This window comes from Lactuca serriola, chromosome 4 (assembly GCF_051521515.1).
Source record: "Lactuca serriola cultivar US96UC23 chromosome 4, Lser_US96UC23_V15, whole genome shotgun sequence".
NCBI classification, from domain to species: domain Eukaryota; kingdom Viridiplantae; phylum Streptophyta; class Magnoliopsida; order Asterales; family Asteraceae; genus Lactuca; species Lactuca serriola.
In genome coordinates, this window is record NC_136411.1 from 32,624,565 (window position 1) to 32,640,742 (window position 16,178).

Here is a 16,178-nt window from a genome sequence, read left to right on the forward strand (position 1 = left end):
CTCTTAGGCCTCGCCTGTCTCCGGGCCCCGCCCGCTAAACACATACAATCATATAACATGCTAACACATAAAGAAAAATACTCTACTGTATCCCTGTCCTAAGAAACATACTCTGCTAATAATGAGATACGGAACATCGTCCATACTCAACTAGTGATGAGATACGGGACCTCGCCCACACTCACCTCCCTACCAAGCACATACAAGTATCACACACACAACAAGTATAATCTAACATGCAAACATTCCTCGGGCACCCGCCTGACATCGAACCTTGGTCTGGAATAACATACTAGCATACAATGCCTAGGGCTACCCCCCGGGTCTTCCTACTCATAGACTACATGGGCTGGCATTGTGGCTTTAGACCCATTCACACAGTGAGGAGACTCACCTTGCACTGCTGAAGCCCTAGCTGGAACTAGCTGACTACGGACGAAGTTTTGTCTCTCATTATTAGCAGAGTATGTTTCTTAGGACAGGGATATAGTAGAGTATTTTTCTTTATGTGTTAGCATGTTATATGATTGTATGTGTTTAGCGGGCGGGGCCCGGAGACAGGCGAGGCCTAAGAGAGACAGATTTGTATACCGAGCGGGGCTCAATGCCAAGCGGGGCCCGATGCCGGAGTATTAAATTAATGGTTTGACAATTATGGTTTTAGTATTAAATTAAAAACAAAATTTTTGGTCATGATTTTTGAGATGTTACACAATTAAAACAAGTTAGTTGTTTTCTTATGTACAAAAAATTAGAAGTTGCCAATATATGAACACGGATAAGAGGTAGTTACCCTCCTAAGTCATTTTCCCTTTGAGTTACCGGTTAAAACAGGTATTAGCCGGTAATACTGGTGTAATTTAAACAGTTAAAACAAGTTAGTTGCTTTATTATGTAGAAAAAAAAAAAAGTTGTCAATATGTAAACACGGATAAAAGGTAGTTACCCTCCTAAGTCATTTTCCCTTATAAATTAGAGTTCACAAACATTGGTTTAAATCGTTTCGTTAGAAAAAAATGATTTTTTAAAAACCTAGTTATAGAAAAACTTAATCAGTGGATTTTTCGTTTTTTTTAAGTTAATTTTGTATCAATTTTATTGGATTTAAAAACCAGTTTAGTTTAGAATCTTTAGAAATAATACTAAAAAAAACTAGGGAAAAATCAGTTGCAATAAAGAAAACTTATATTAAACTGCCATATCGGTTTTAGTTGAACCGGTTATAAAAACCAATTTGATTATTTTGGGTCAGTTATAAAAACCGGTTACAATTATACACCTCTATTTACAATCTTGTCATACAAAATAGGCATGGTGTAACCACTCTATAGTTATTTATATAAGATAGTCTAACACATGAAGTCACAAAACAAATTAAATATTTATAGGATTTTTCACTGTTTGGATAAAGCCGAATCGACTAATTGGACAATTTGGATTGGACTATTTGGTACGGATATTCGGATCTTTGAATTAGTTTTCAACAAAACCGAATTATTATTTTGGATTTCAGGTTGGTTTTGCTTTATAAAATAAGAATCGAATAGTCTAAAAAAACGAATAACAATTTATTATTTATTTATTTTAATATATCTATAACTATTTATTAATTTTATAAATTGTTTTTTTTTCAAATAAATTCAAAAAGCTTCACCTAATAAAAAACATTAATATGTATTTTCTTTCAAAAGTTTTTTTCATCAATTAAATATTAAACTATAATATACATTTTTAATAGTTGTTTAAAAAATTTAAATCGCAACTAAATATTTTGTTTATGTTTCTTCTGTAAAAAATAAATAATATAATAATTATATGTCATTTTAAAATGTTTTGGTTTTTTGAAAACCGAATTATAAAAACTGATCCAACCGAATTGTAATTGGATTGGATATGATCGGATTTGAATTTAGTTTGTATTATTCGGATCCATATTTTGAAAACCAAAATCAATTTAGATTTACTTAATTGGATCGGATCAAGCCGATCCATCCAAACGAACACCCTAAAATATTTATGAGAGAAATTTATCAAATCTTATAAATTACTGTTAGCCGCTTGAGAATTCTCCTTTTGGCTTATTCTGTAAAATAGCAACATATTTTGAATTGTTTACCAATAACGGCAAAATAACAAACACCAAATCTTGGTTGTCAATCTATTGCTAAATGAACAAAATGCAAATGATCTTACCAACCCACCAAACAATAGTACAAATTAAAAAATTGTGGTATTAACTCATTTCCAAACAATTGTTAGTACTAGGAACCTTCTAGATAATGATACGAGTATTAAGTTGTAACACTACGATACTCGAACACTATAGTTTTATGCAACAATGGACCTAATAAGTTGCACAAAGTAGCCTGTGCTACCCCTCAAATATTTCGGTATGGTAAAAAAATATAAGAAATTTTCCAGCATAGTGTAATTTTTCCGATGTACTACCCATAACTGTAACATCCATAAAAATTCATGAAAATTTGAACTTTTCAAAACCATTAGTTATTACAAAACATGTTTTCTAAATAGTATAATATCAGAGTATCCCAGAAACAAGTCATAAACATGAGGAGCTGTACGATCACACCTTTGCCTTCCCGCGGTCATCTGATGTACCTGAAACCAAAACTGAAACTGTAAGCCCGAAGTTTAGTGTGACATCCCCAAAAATCACGGCCAGAAAAGACCGATTTTGTTTATGCTTTATAAAAATCAGAGTACTTCATTTTATAAAAATGTTGCGGAATTTGTTCCCAGAAAAACATGGTAAATATGTTATTAAAACATTTTCGAAGAAACGTATTTATTTCATTTTAAAACGTTTGGGATGTCATCGTTAATACAGAAACATAAGCATAAACAGAACTTACAATTATTTACACTAGTGATCTACATCTCTTTAAATCTCTCAGTGTAATGTCACTTCATATCGTCACCTGTGATGTAAATAAACTGAGTGGGTCAGGTTGGGAAACCTGGTGAGTACATAGGGTTTTCAACCCACAATAATATAGTTATTATGTTTAAACAATCAAACAATCAACCCAATTACCCATCCCCATTATCTTCTTTTAGTCTTCCCTAAAGATATTATCTCAAGGGTCATCTCCTATATCATATTTACTTCTCATCTCCTTACATCGTATTTCCTTATATGATTGTTCCTACGATCTTTACCTAAGGATCATCGCCTACATTGCATAGACAATACTAATCCGGGGATTACTCCCTCAATATGTGTCTAGCAAGAGTTAGGGTATCATCGCATGATTATGCAGCCACAACATCGCCTGGACTTGTAAATCATGATAAGGGTTAGTCTATCATCACATGAATACGTAGCCACAACATCGCCTGGACTCGTACTTCATAATAAGGGTTAGATTATCATCGCATGAATACGTAGTTACAACATCGCCTGAACTCGTAATTCATCACCTATAGGTTACTAGCCTGCTGGTGTTTCCACGGGGTTGTCTATAATAGTCCGTGGTCGCCATCTATACTCTGGTAGATGACTACATCTCCAAGTTGTCGGACAAGGTAGTAGTATCCTACATCATCGATTCATAATCACATATCTATCATCACCTTCCTATCATCACCTATCTCTCATTATTTTATTTCATCACTCACCAACTATTTCATCTACCCATGTTTTATCCCAACATATTTGTAGATATAAAATAAATATACAGTTTAAATCTTTTAAAACATGTATAAATCATTCATCCAGCATAGACAACAAGTATTCAAACAATATGCACACATAGCACGTAATTTATATTAAAATACTTCATATCTATGTGTAAGATGAAAGAGACTATGCACTCACCTGAGTAGGTGGTGACTCAACACTCGAACAGCGCTTCGATACTCTCAAAACAATTTCCTTCGATAAAATCTAGTATCAATACCACTAGGGTTTAGTCTAACGATAACCGCGACAAACTAATAGTCTGACTATTATTATTATTATATAAGCGTTAAATAACACTCAATATAACTCATAATTATAGCCCAAATACTCATTATAAGTTCCTAATAATGTTACTATATTAAAACATAAGCTATACTAAAGATAGGATAGGTACAACTCACTTACAGCGGGTTTTTCGCAAAACCGGGCTTCGCTGGAGCAGCGTTCCCGAGCCGAAAGGCTCTTTTCTCGGGACTCCGGGAGCCTCGGGGCTTCCTTCGGGTGCTAGGGGGTTTACCTAGGCTTTTAGGGGGGTTAGGGAGGCTAGAGAGAGAAACTAGAGAGAGAAAGTGAGTTTGGGAGGTGTGAAGAGAAGGCTAGACCCGACACCTCTATTTAAAGTGCAAACTCTGATGGACTCGCTGAGTAGGGGGGACCTACTCGCCGAGTTGGTCCATGTGGTGGCCTTCTGGTGGTGCCACGTGTCCAATTCTGGTGGTGCCACGTCACCCCCTATCGCGTATCAGCCTTCGAACTTAGAAAAATCATAACTCTCGCATAAGAGCTCCGTTTTCGACGTTCTTTATATCCACGCGTAGGTAAAATCAAGATCTACAACTTTCATTTAGACTCCGTCGGCTAATTCTTGACCGATCTCAAATTTAACAGTAGGAGGCGTTTAGACTGTTAAATGACCGCGAAGAATTCGTAACTCCTTCATACGAACTCCGTTTTCGTCCATCTTTTTACCGTTTAGTTCCTATTAATGAAATCTTCAACTCTCATTTAGGTCGCGTAAGCCAAAAACCGCTCGAACTAAAATTCGAGTTTCGGGCCGTGCATTGCTAAGCCGAATCTTAGAAAAATCATAACTTCCTCATACGAAATCAGATTTGGGCGTTCTTTTCATTGACGCTCTTAGTTTAACATATTCTACAACTTTTTTTAGATTGCTAAAGCTAAATCTCGCTCTATCGTAAATTCACTATTTACGCTTCCCGGTGCCGTGCCGGTTTTGCCGTAAAACTTCGACGGGCCATAACTTCTTCGTTATAACTCGGATTTCGGCGTTCCTTATATGTACGGAAACCTTGTGACATATTCCAAAACTTGGTTAAGATTATTTATTCTAAATAATCTTTTGTCGAAAAGTCATTTTCGACCCCTATTGCCTCTAGATTGACTAGCCCGGATTTGCGGGCGTTACATTTAGTGAGTTCCCCCAAAATACCCATACACACAACAATATACATATAATCACAAAGAACATACTATGGGTCCAGTTAACCATCGGGTTGGAATACCCCAAACCCTCAACCATCCGGTTGGAATGCCAACATACTATGGGTCCAATCATCCTCCGGATGGAATACCCCAGGCCCATAACCAACAGGTTGGAATGCCCACATACTACGAGTCTAATCATCCTCGGGATGGAATACTCACGACCCACAACAATCGGGTTGGAATGCCCAGGTCTATTGGCTTTCACACAAAGCAGATAAGCCTCAACCATCAATCACACATGTGCACAGATAACAAACAACCAAATAACAGTCTATAGATAGACAAACCGATCTAACCTATCATAACCGTATATAACATTCTATCTGCCAGGATACTGATCTAACGGTTCATAACAACATATACCATCCTATCTACCAGGATACTGATCTAACAAATCATACAATACTCAAGCATATAACATATCCGGATAACAATCCAAAAGGGCCGGCCTTGGTGCTTTAGACCCTTGAGTATAGTGAGGAAAAATCACCTCACAATGTTGATCCGAACTAAAGAATCGAACTCCCAAATCGCTGTCTCACCAAAAATCCCGATCTATCCAAAATAACGAATATTAAGTCAATAAATGGGAATACTAATTTTACCAAGAGTCCCACCTATGATAATAGTCCATTTTGCCTTCCCTCTAATTTGGGCCAAGGCCCAATACCAAATCCATGATCCACAAGTCAACATATGCAAGGCCCATTATTGGCCCAATTTTCCAAATTGGGCCTAACTCCCTAATTGGGCCTCATTCAAAGACACATTACCAAAACTAGCCCAAAATACTCTTATCCATAGAGCCCATCAAGGCCCAAGTACAACTAGTCCAAAGGTAGCCCAACCCCGAAGCCCAAATCGCAAAAGCCTAACACGGGTAGTACGTTTGGCGTACCCCTCTGGTATGCGGGGCGTACTCCATCTCGTGTTGACTGAAAAACGGGATCGTTGAATCGGTACACGGGGCGTACTACTCTCTATACGGGGCGTACGCAAGTCAAAACCAAAACTCTCATAAGTGCTTAATGGCTTAAGCACTTAAGCCCAAACTTCAGATCCATCGACCAAATGTGCCTAAGACTCATAAAGTCTCGAACTTTAACACTTTGGACGACCAGAAAGTTCTTAACACATGGTATTAATCTAGTAAGACCTTTCTACTACATGCATGAGACATCCTAAGCCATTGGAACCTCATTTTTTTTATCACTTAGGACCCTCTCTAAGGTTGGAAAGGACAAATTATCTTGTCCAAATCATAACTTGCACCAACTTGGGACTGTTGGGACAAGAAATGGTTCCATAAAGCTAGCATTGCAAGATCTATATCATACAAGCATAAAGTTTGGAGCTTTTTACCTTCTGGAGCTTTTATAGCACAAGGAAACTTCAGATCTACAAGCTTGCCTTCCTCCTCCAACTATTTGATGCAATGCCTTCACCTTCAAGAGCTTAAAATCCACACTAACTCACACTCACACATAAAGATAGGGTTTGGGACGTTTCTGGATTATGGAGGCTAGGAATGATGAGAGAAAAGGATCCATAAGGATGTTTATATAGCCCCCAACCATAAATATTAGGGTTTCCTTCTGACATGAGTACGCCCAGCGTACTAGGGCGCGGCTAGTACACTCAACGTACCCTTATGTACACGCAGCGTACTCCTCCTGGTCCTAAAATTGCAACTTAGCCCTTAGGCTTTTCATGGCTTTACCCTTCCATCCCCAGGGACTATAAATGACAAATCTTGGGATGTTACAATAACATTTTGTTATAGGTCCGCCATTGGATTTAAGAAACCACCAAACAACTTTTTGGACAACGGATGCATTTTTGTCGTTGTATATATATATATATATATATATATATATATATATATATATATATATATATATATATAACATAACTTTTTTTTGTCGGTATGATATTGAATGTTGAAACATGTAAAACATGACACCCAAGAATTGCAACAATTGTCTTGTTAACATTAACAACATCAAGAAAAATTTGCACAAAATAAAGCAACAAGGTAGTAACGGATATATGGACGACTTATCTCTAAATATTATTAAAAAAGAAACCTTATGACATCATCTAAAACAATCTAGGCCGTTAATTGTGTTTTCTTTATAGGTTTTACACCCTTAGATCAATTTGCTTACATCACCTTGATCAAACAAGAAGTCAACCCATTATATTAGGAAATTAAATGTATGAATTGAATGAAAATGATACTTCAATTCTTTCCAAACTTACAACTACAAAATTGGTTCCTTATTAATGTAAACATTAAATTTAGGCTCTATTTCCATTCAAAATCCCTTTCCAAATATATTATATGTTGAAATCTCAGAAACTATTAATTTCAAATTTCAAACTTTCGGATATTATTATGAACCAATATACTTTCAAGCATGATATCTTCTATTTTAAGTTTAAATGGGATTTCAATTGATTAACTGCTAATTTTCATCATATTGACTTGTATATATATTTCAAACCTTTTTAATAAACGATTTACACAAACATTATGTCATAATTCCTCTGCAGAAAACAAATGCAAATAAAATCTTCAACCTTCCCATTAGTCTAATTAGTCGAATAAATGTATGTACTTCTTCCTTAAATCCTTTTAATCTGTAAGTTTGATATTGTTTTCGAATTTATATGTTTTTACTCATTCGTATGGTTCTTTGTTGAATACTTATAATTTGGATGTATAATGTTGTTTTGGAATTTTTTTTTTGATGTCGTGTTTGGTTCTTGGTTCCATCTTTTTAATCGGTAACTATGATCCTATTTTCAAAAACAGTAAACTCAATGTTAAAATTGGATGTTATATATAATGAAATTAGATGTTACATGTCTGTGTATACCATTGTAAAAAATCAATACACAAGACAAGAGACGACATGACATAATATAATAGAGTGGTTGTACAAAAGACATGAACGCCCTCATTAGAGAGTTTTCTTATGTCTCTGGTAGTAACATAATAAGAATAAGAAATATACATTCTCAACAATTGATGTGAGCTTTAAAGTTAAATATAAGCATGTTGTGAAAGATGAAAATAGGCTCCCGTATTCTTTGTTCAAAAAGAATCGGTGCCATACATGGGCAGGTAAGAATGCACGGTATAATAGAAGTGTGTACTCAACTAGAGTCAACATTTGACCCTAAAATACCAAAAACGCCCCTCAGAACCTTATGAAAAAAAAAACCAGGTATACTCAAGGACCAAAAATGTAATCTATTCTAAACTTAAGTAAAAAAAAGGAAAAATATAAATTTTGTTGTTATGCTATATGTTTTTTAGTTTTGGTTCAAAGGAAAAATTGTCATTTAAAAAAAACTAACAGCTAGGCTGTTAACTTAGGAAATCATAAAAGTTTTATGAAACAATTTAGGACGTTGATTGTGTTTTCTTTATAGGTTGTACACCTTTAGATAAATTTGCTTACATCACCTTGATCAAACAAGAAGTCAATCCGTTATATTAGGAAACTAAATGTAGGAATTGAATGAAAATGATACTTGAATTCTTTCCAAAGTTACAACTACCAAATTGGTTCCTTATTAATGTAAACCTTAAATTTAGGCTCTATTTCCATTCAAAATTGCTTTCCAAATATATTATATGTTGAAATCTCGGAAACTAATAATTTCAAATTTCAAAAGTTTCGGATATTATTATGAACCAATAAACTTTCAAGCATGATATCTTCTATTTTAAGTTTAAATTAGATTTCAGTTGATTACCTGCTAATTTTCATCATATTGACTTGTATATATATATATTTCAAACCTTTTTAATAATCGATTTACACAAACATTATATCATAATTCCTCTGCAGAAAACAAATGCAAAAAACTTCAACCTTCCCATCAGTCTAATTAGTCGAATAAATGTATGTACTTCTTCCTTAAATCCTTTTAATCTGTAAATTTGATATTGTTTTCAAATTTATATGTTTTTACTCATTCGTATGGTTCTTTGTTGAATACTTATAATTTGGATGTATAATGTTGTTTTGAATTTTTTTTGATGTTGTGTTTGGTTCTTGGTTCCATCTTTTTAATCGGTAACTATGATCCTATTTTCGAAAACAATAAACTCAATGTTAAAATTGGATGTTATATATAATGAAATTATGATGTTACATGTCTGTGTATACCATTGTAAAAAATCAATAGACAAGACAAGAGACGACATGACATAATATAACAGACCGGTTGTACCAAAGACATGAACACCCTCATTAGAAAGTTTTCTTATGTCTCCGGTAGTAACAGAATAAGAATAAGAAATATACCTTCTCAACAATTGATGTGAGCTTTAAAGTTAAATATAAGCATGTTGTGAAAGATGAAAATAAGCTCCCGTATTCTTTGTTCAAAAAGAATCGGTACCATACATGTGCAGGTAAGAATGCACGATATAATAGAAGTGTGTACTCAACTAGAGTCAGCATTTGACCCTGAAATACCAAAAGCGCCCCTCATAACCTTCTGAAAAAAAATCAGGTATACTCAATGAACAAAAATGTAATCTACTCTAAACTTAAGTAAATATATATATATATATATATATATATATATATATATATATATATATATATATATATATTGTTGTTATGCTATGTGTTTTTTAGTTTTGGTTCAAAGGCAAAATGATCATTTAAAAAAAACAAACAACTAGGCTGTTAACTTAGGCAATCATAAAAGTTTTATGAAACAGTGAAACAAGGTCGAAAAACTACAACTTGATTCTTTTAGGGACCAAAACCAAAAAAATTAACTAAACACAGGGACCAAATATGTAAATTACTAAAAATAAATGAAAAAACTTTTGTTTATACTGATTCCCCCCCCCCCCCCCTCCCCGGTTTTGAGGTCATGGTGGTGGATTGAGCTTCATCACTTCTGCCTCTAATTTGCTCTTTGCTTTATAGTAAGGAATGTTGTTTACTACCACTGGATTATTTCTTGCACGTTCATGATACATTGATATAATCACTGTTGTATTTTAAATTCAATAACAAAATTATAATAAATTAATTTCTCATTGAAGTTAATAATTATAAATTTATCTCATTTCCTGCTCATCCAAGTTTTCTCATTGCTATAGTATCACGAAGTTGATCATATCGCATATTTTTCTAAATAAGAAACACTAATCAACAAAAGAAGTTATTTAATTTCGTAATAAAGTTGAATTAAAAAATAATTAAATAAATAAATAAGAAGAAGAAGAACATTGTATTACCATCATATTTTATGTTTGACCTCATCATCATATTTAAATCCTCCCATAATTTGAAGCATTGTGATTAACCAAAATGCAACAATGCTTGGATCTTTCATGCTACCAATAATATGCTGAAACACAAAAACAGATGTTTTGAAGTTTTGAAGTGACATAATTGTTACAAGAGGAAAATGGGTAGAATCGTAATTGACATTTACCTCATAAGGGTTTTTTGTTTTTTCCACTATATTGTAAGCTTTGCATGGAGGCTTGATAATTTGCAAAGTAAATCAAAACTAAAGGGGTGTTTTTTTTCCTTCATTAAACTATATAGTGAATGACTATATGGATAAAGTGTTCTATACATAAAGATTGTAGATAAAGATAAAAAATAAAATGCAATGGATTATGAGAAATCACAAAAAATAAGAACCAAGCCTAGGAACCAACATCGAACAAAAACCCTACTTTCTTTACTTCAAAAAAAATCAATGTACCTGCTCATACTCAAAACCGTAGAACGAATTTCACAAAAAAAAATTGTTATTTCATAAATAAAAAAAAAAAAAAGAGCCTGAAAAAAAAGATGGTGGTAAACCGAAGAAGACATCAAAATAAAAATAAAAAAACAAAGATATAAACATAAATGATGGACCGGATAAATGATTTCTGTCATATTATCCTTAAAATAAAAAAGAAGTCATCAATGAATCTTAACATTGTCGATGATAGTGAAAATAACTCAGATTAAGGAAAAAAATACATGATATTAGAGATGAAGTGGAGGGAGATGATTAGCTTCGTTAGAGATTTATTGGTTATAGTTTCTTTATATTTAATATTGTGGGGGGTTTTATGTTGTTCATTTTGAAGGAACATAAATAAGTTGCTATTTTTTGAAATAAACAGTTATATTTCGCAATATAGCCATAAAATAACAATGTATTTTGAAAATAAATTGTCAAATGTTGGATTATACTTGTGTAGATCCATTTTCATGCATGGTTGACTATATATAGTTGTTTTCCGTGTCACAAGTAAAAAATGTTTGAAGGCACTTATATATGACAAACAATGTCATTGAACTAATAAAACAAAAAATATTGTCTATAAAGAGGTCTTTCAACGCTATATATATTTACCTATTTTAGTGTAATTTTTATACATTTCAATAATACCAATAACCCTACTTTTTTTATAATTATTTTGTAATATCTATATAAATTTACGTTTTATTTATGTGTTCCCCGTGTTTAACACGGGTCATAATCTAGTATATTACTAATTGACAAACAATTTTGTCTTTATATTATACAAGTGTCATAGTTGAATCTGCTTTCTAGCTTTTATATTTTGACAACTCGGTATTGAAAAGTTCATCACTGAACTATCGCTAAAATGAAACCTTATTTTTTCAATAGACTAAATAAGCCTCAGATTTGTTGATAACTGTCTTCATCATCGAACTGAAGACACCAATTCTATTTTTTGTGTTTTAGTTAACTTGATTGCTTTGTTAGATTTCTAGTTCTTATATTTTTTTTTAACGGCAACACATTTTATAAAAAACCAACTAACAAAAGGCTAGAAAATTACAAAAATAATATAGGATTTTGAGACCGGTTAATAAAAACTTTCATATTCCTATTAACGAACCCATCGAACGAGTTATCAACAACTAGCTCCTTAGTAGTCTTCTTCCCAAAGTCTTCATTATTAAACACCATAGTGTTCCTAAACTTCCATATAGCCTAATTCGTAATCATACAAATGGCATCCAAACCGACTCTCTTGTTTCAAGAAACACTAACTGAATCTACCTACCAAAATATGTCAAACACAGAATGCTACATCGGGAGCTACAAATCAAGCCAACCAAAAATAGAACTCCAAGTTCAAGTCGCGACTTCACATCTAAAAAATAAATGCTCCAAGTTTTCAACATAAGAGTCACAAATCGGACACATAATGATATGATTCTCGATGCCTTTCTTTGACAAGTTCAACTTTATAGGGATTCGATCCAAACAAAGCCTCCAAATAAAAATATTTATTTTTCATTGAACAAATCAATTTTATCTAAAAATAAAGAAAAATTATCTCATCAATAGGATGCCTAAGATCCTTGACCTTGAAGTCCAAATTTCCATTCAAGCACCATCACCGCTTATCCGGCTCTTCCATCAAAGTAATGTTTTGTAACACATCTATTAAACTCGAAAATTAAGATTCCAAAGCAACTCCCGTAAAGTTTCTACGCCAATCCCTTTTCCATCCATTGACACATCTTTCTATAACCGTGCAATCAGTGGCAAATGCAGACTATTTTAGTAAGGGTGTTCCTCATACTTCAAGCAGATGCACCTAATAGAAAAAATTAAAAAAAAAAAAAAAAATTTACACTACGAACCGGAAATTAAACAGTGACCCGGGATCCCAATTCTCCACGTAGGTCCGCCACTGCGTTCAATGATGATTATAATCAAGATAAAACAGGAAATGAAATCTATCTTGTTTTTATTTAGTTTGTTATAATGTTTTGCATAAAGATTCCATCACTTTTACATATTTTATTCATATTTTTTAGTTCAACAACATTTGGACAATATAATGTTTTTATACAAAAATTATACCAACATTTATAATATATTTTGATATTACATAACCTTTTGTTAGATTTCTTTTTATTTTTGGTTTGTTTGGTTTCGGTTTGATTTGATTGATTTTAGGTTTAATTTTTCAATTCCAAATCAAATAATACGTGCTGTTGTTCAATCCTATTTGCTCAATGTATTAATTGTAACCCTATTTTTGAACAACTGCAACCCTTGTCGAAGATTTCCTCAATTTCTCACTAAATTGCATATCCATAAAATTTTTGGACTAAATTGCATCTTACTCCCAAAACTTGTACTTGGTTTTCCAACTTAGATACTATAAATTATTGATATTCACTACAGGAATACATGGCTATGGTGACGACAAATTCAGACCCTATACCGACGACTTGTCGTCGGTATACCATATACCGACGACTTATCGTCGGTATAGAGTCGTCGGCGTAGTCGTGTCGGCATAGGTCAATAGAGTCGTCGGTATAGATGTCGTCGCGATAGCTTCACCTATTCCGACGATAAGTCGTCGGGATAGAGTTTGTCAATCATATTTTCGGGGTTAAAAAATAAAGTTTTATTAATTACCTATAGGGACGACATGTCGTCGGCACACTTATAGTGACGACTTGTCGTCACCACAGGTTTAATCTATTACGATGACTTGTTGTCGCTATAGGTTTTTAACATGAGCCAATGACATACCTATAGCGACGACTTGTCGTCGGGATAAACACTGTTTGTTTGTTTTTTATTTTTTTTTTGTTTTTTGTTTTTTTTTCAGTTCTACAGATTTAGTACATTACCATTCCTATATTTTTAACAAATCCAAAACACATTCCAACATATATCAATTAAAATGCATTAACTAAATAATAAATAACAATTGCAATAAATAACATAAAAAAAAACTCCAAGGGTAAAAATCTTCACCACACAGCAACAAAGAGAGAAATCGGGTAGAAGAGATAGTACCTGGTGCTAATCACCGGATTTTGGGAGGGTAGCTTCGATTTTTGCCGATAGCGAGAGAAAGAAAACAAGAGCTGCGTCACTGCGTGCAAATGAAATGCAGACTGTGGTCTTTCAGGTAAACCCCTATGCCGACGACATGTCGTCGGTATAGGGTTAAAATAAACGATGTCGTTTGCTTTTTTTTTTTGTTGAAATCAAAAAAATGAAAAATACAAAATCTATGCCGACGACAAGTCGTCGGTATAGTGTTTTCACACGGATCGCCACGTGGATTGTCGACGACAAGTCGTCGGTATAGATTCCGTAAAACTACGTCGTTTTGATAAACCGGACCAGCGAATATAAATAATTGGAAGATAGATTTATCGAACGCTATACAGACGACAAGTCGTCGGCATAGGTTTTTAACATACCGCGTATTTTTTGGTTGTTCCCGACAGAGGTTTCGAGACGACATATCGTCGACACAAGTATCCGGGTCAAACGATTTTAGTGAAAGTTGGCAAAACGTGTGGCGACGACTTGTCGTTGGCATAGGGGGAATTGTAGCGACAACTTTTGACGTCGGTATAGGTCTCGTCACCATAGCCATGTATTCCTATAGTGATTTATGATTAAACCCTATTTTTATTAATTATCTTAATTTCTTAAGGTAATTAAAAATGATTACCATATATAAACAGTTGTTTAATTTCGAGCTATCCAAATCATATTTACTATAATATAATTAACAATTTTATATAATTATTCAAAATTGTAATAATCAAATCAAAAACACAAGTCTACTATTTCCTCAACATGTCACCAAGTGAAGATTGAGGTCTTTAAAGATAAATAACTTATCTATGCAAGTTTCCCACGATAGATCATATCAAACAAAATATATGAAAAGTTAAACAAATTTTAAAAACATCAACAATTTAATTACGATTAAGAAATGCATATGGAATACATATTCAAAATTTGTTGCAGGATGCCCTAGCTAGTCTAAAAACTCAGATGACGAAAAAAAAGTAACAAATTAGACCACAATGCATTAAAAAAAATCATCTAAATTAATTGATGCAATCATAGTTGAGCATGTTCTTAATTGTTTACGTCTAAAATTCAATGTTTTCATCTACATACACAAGGGCAAAGTACAGCTTGTTATCTTTGCGAAACGACCACACCTGAATCTCTGAATGTGGCTTCAAATCCTTCTTGTTTTCTTCCACAAACTCATTCCAATTAGTCTTCAACACATAACTGCTTGTGCTTTTCAATTTCCACATCTTCATCATCATCGATTTATTATGCAATCCCAATCTTGGCCCCAACAATCCCACCTCAAACTCCTTTCCATTCTCCAGATCTTGTTTCTCGTTTTCATTCAAGAACTCAATATTTTTCTCTAGTTGATTCATCGGCATACTCAACCTGTTTTGGTTTTTTCTCAGATCACTTTCATACAGTATTTTCTTGAGCACGAGTTTCAAATCTGTGCCATTCATCTCATTCGTGATGAACTCTTCCAACCTCCGCTTGCTGATCACCATCGGCTTACTGTTTTTCATCTCAATGGGAGGTTTGAGCTTTGATTCTTCTTTAACTTGTTGCTCTGCTAACAACTTCATCTTTTGGTTTACTAATTCCTGGATCTTTTTCAGATAATATTCATCCTCAGCCTCCTTCTTGTATCCCGTAGCAGCGGAATTTCTCCCTTTTGCTGAATCTTGCGGAATAATTTCCATTGTTTTTGTAATGAAGAATATAAAAGTTTCAGTGAAAACTCTAAAAGAATCGGAGGAAGAAGAAAAAGACGAATGTGAAGTTGTGTATGAATGCTTGGCGTTTGCATGCCTATATTTATAGATGGCAAGTGATAGTTCTTGGATTCGCACAAGAAAACCTAATACAAATAGGAAGGTAATTAATTAAGGGAAGTATATGGGTTTTTTTTTTTTTTTTTTTTGTGCATATCTAAATAATAATTTTTGCATATCTAGGAAGGTAATTAATTAAGGAAAGTATATATATATATATATATATATATATATATATATATATATATATATATATATATATATATGGTTTAATAAATATTTATTTGTAACTTGGTACGTAACAAAAGGTAGGGTTTAAT

At 33.3% G+C, this 16,178-nt stretch overlaps 1 protein-coding gene across 1 annotated transcript; it reads right to left on the reverse strand.

Annotated features, from left to right (window-relative positions):
- Positions 1-15,030: 15,030 nt before the first annotated feature.
- LOC145100033 (B3 domain-containing protein At2g31720-like) lies at positions 15,031-15,922 on the reverse strand. The gene has a single exon (XM_079037464.1). It carries the CDS (start codon positions 15,784-15,786, stop codon positions 15,154-15,156), a length of 633 nt encoding a protein of 210 aa, XP_078893590.1. The 5' UTR covers positions 15,787-15,922; the 3' UTR covers positions 15,031-15,153.
- Positions 15,923-16,178: the final 256 nt, after the last annotated feature.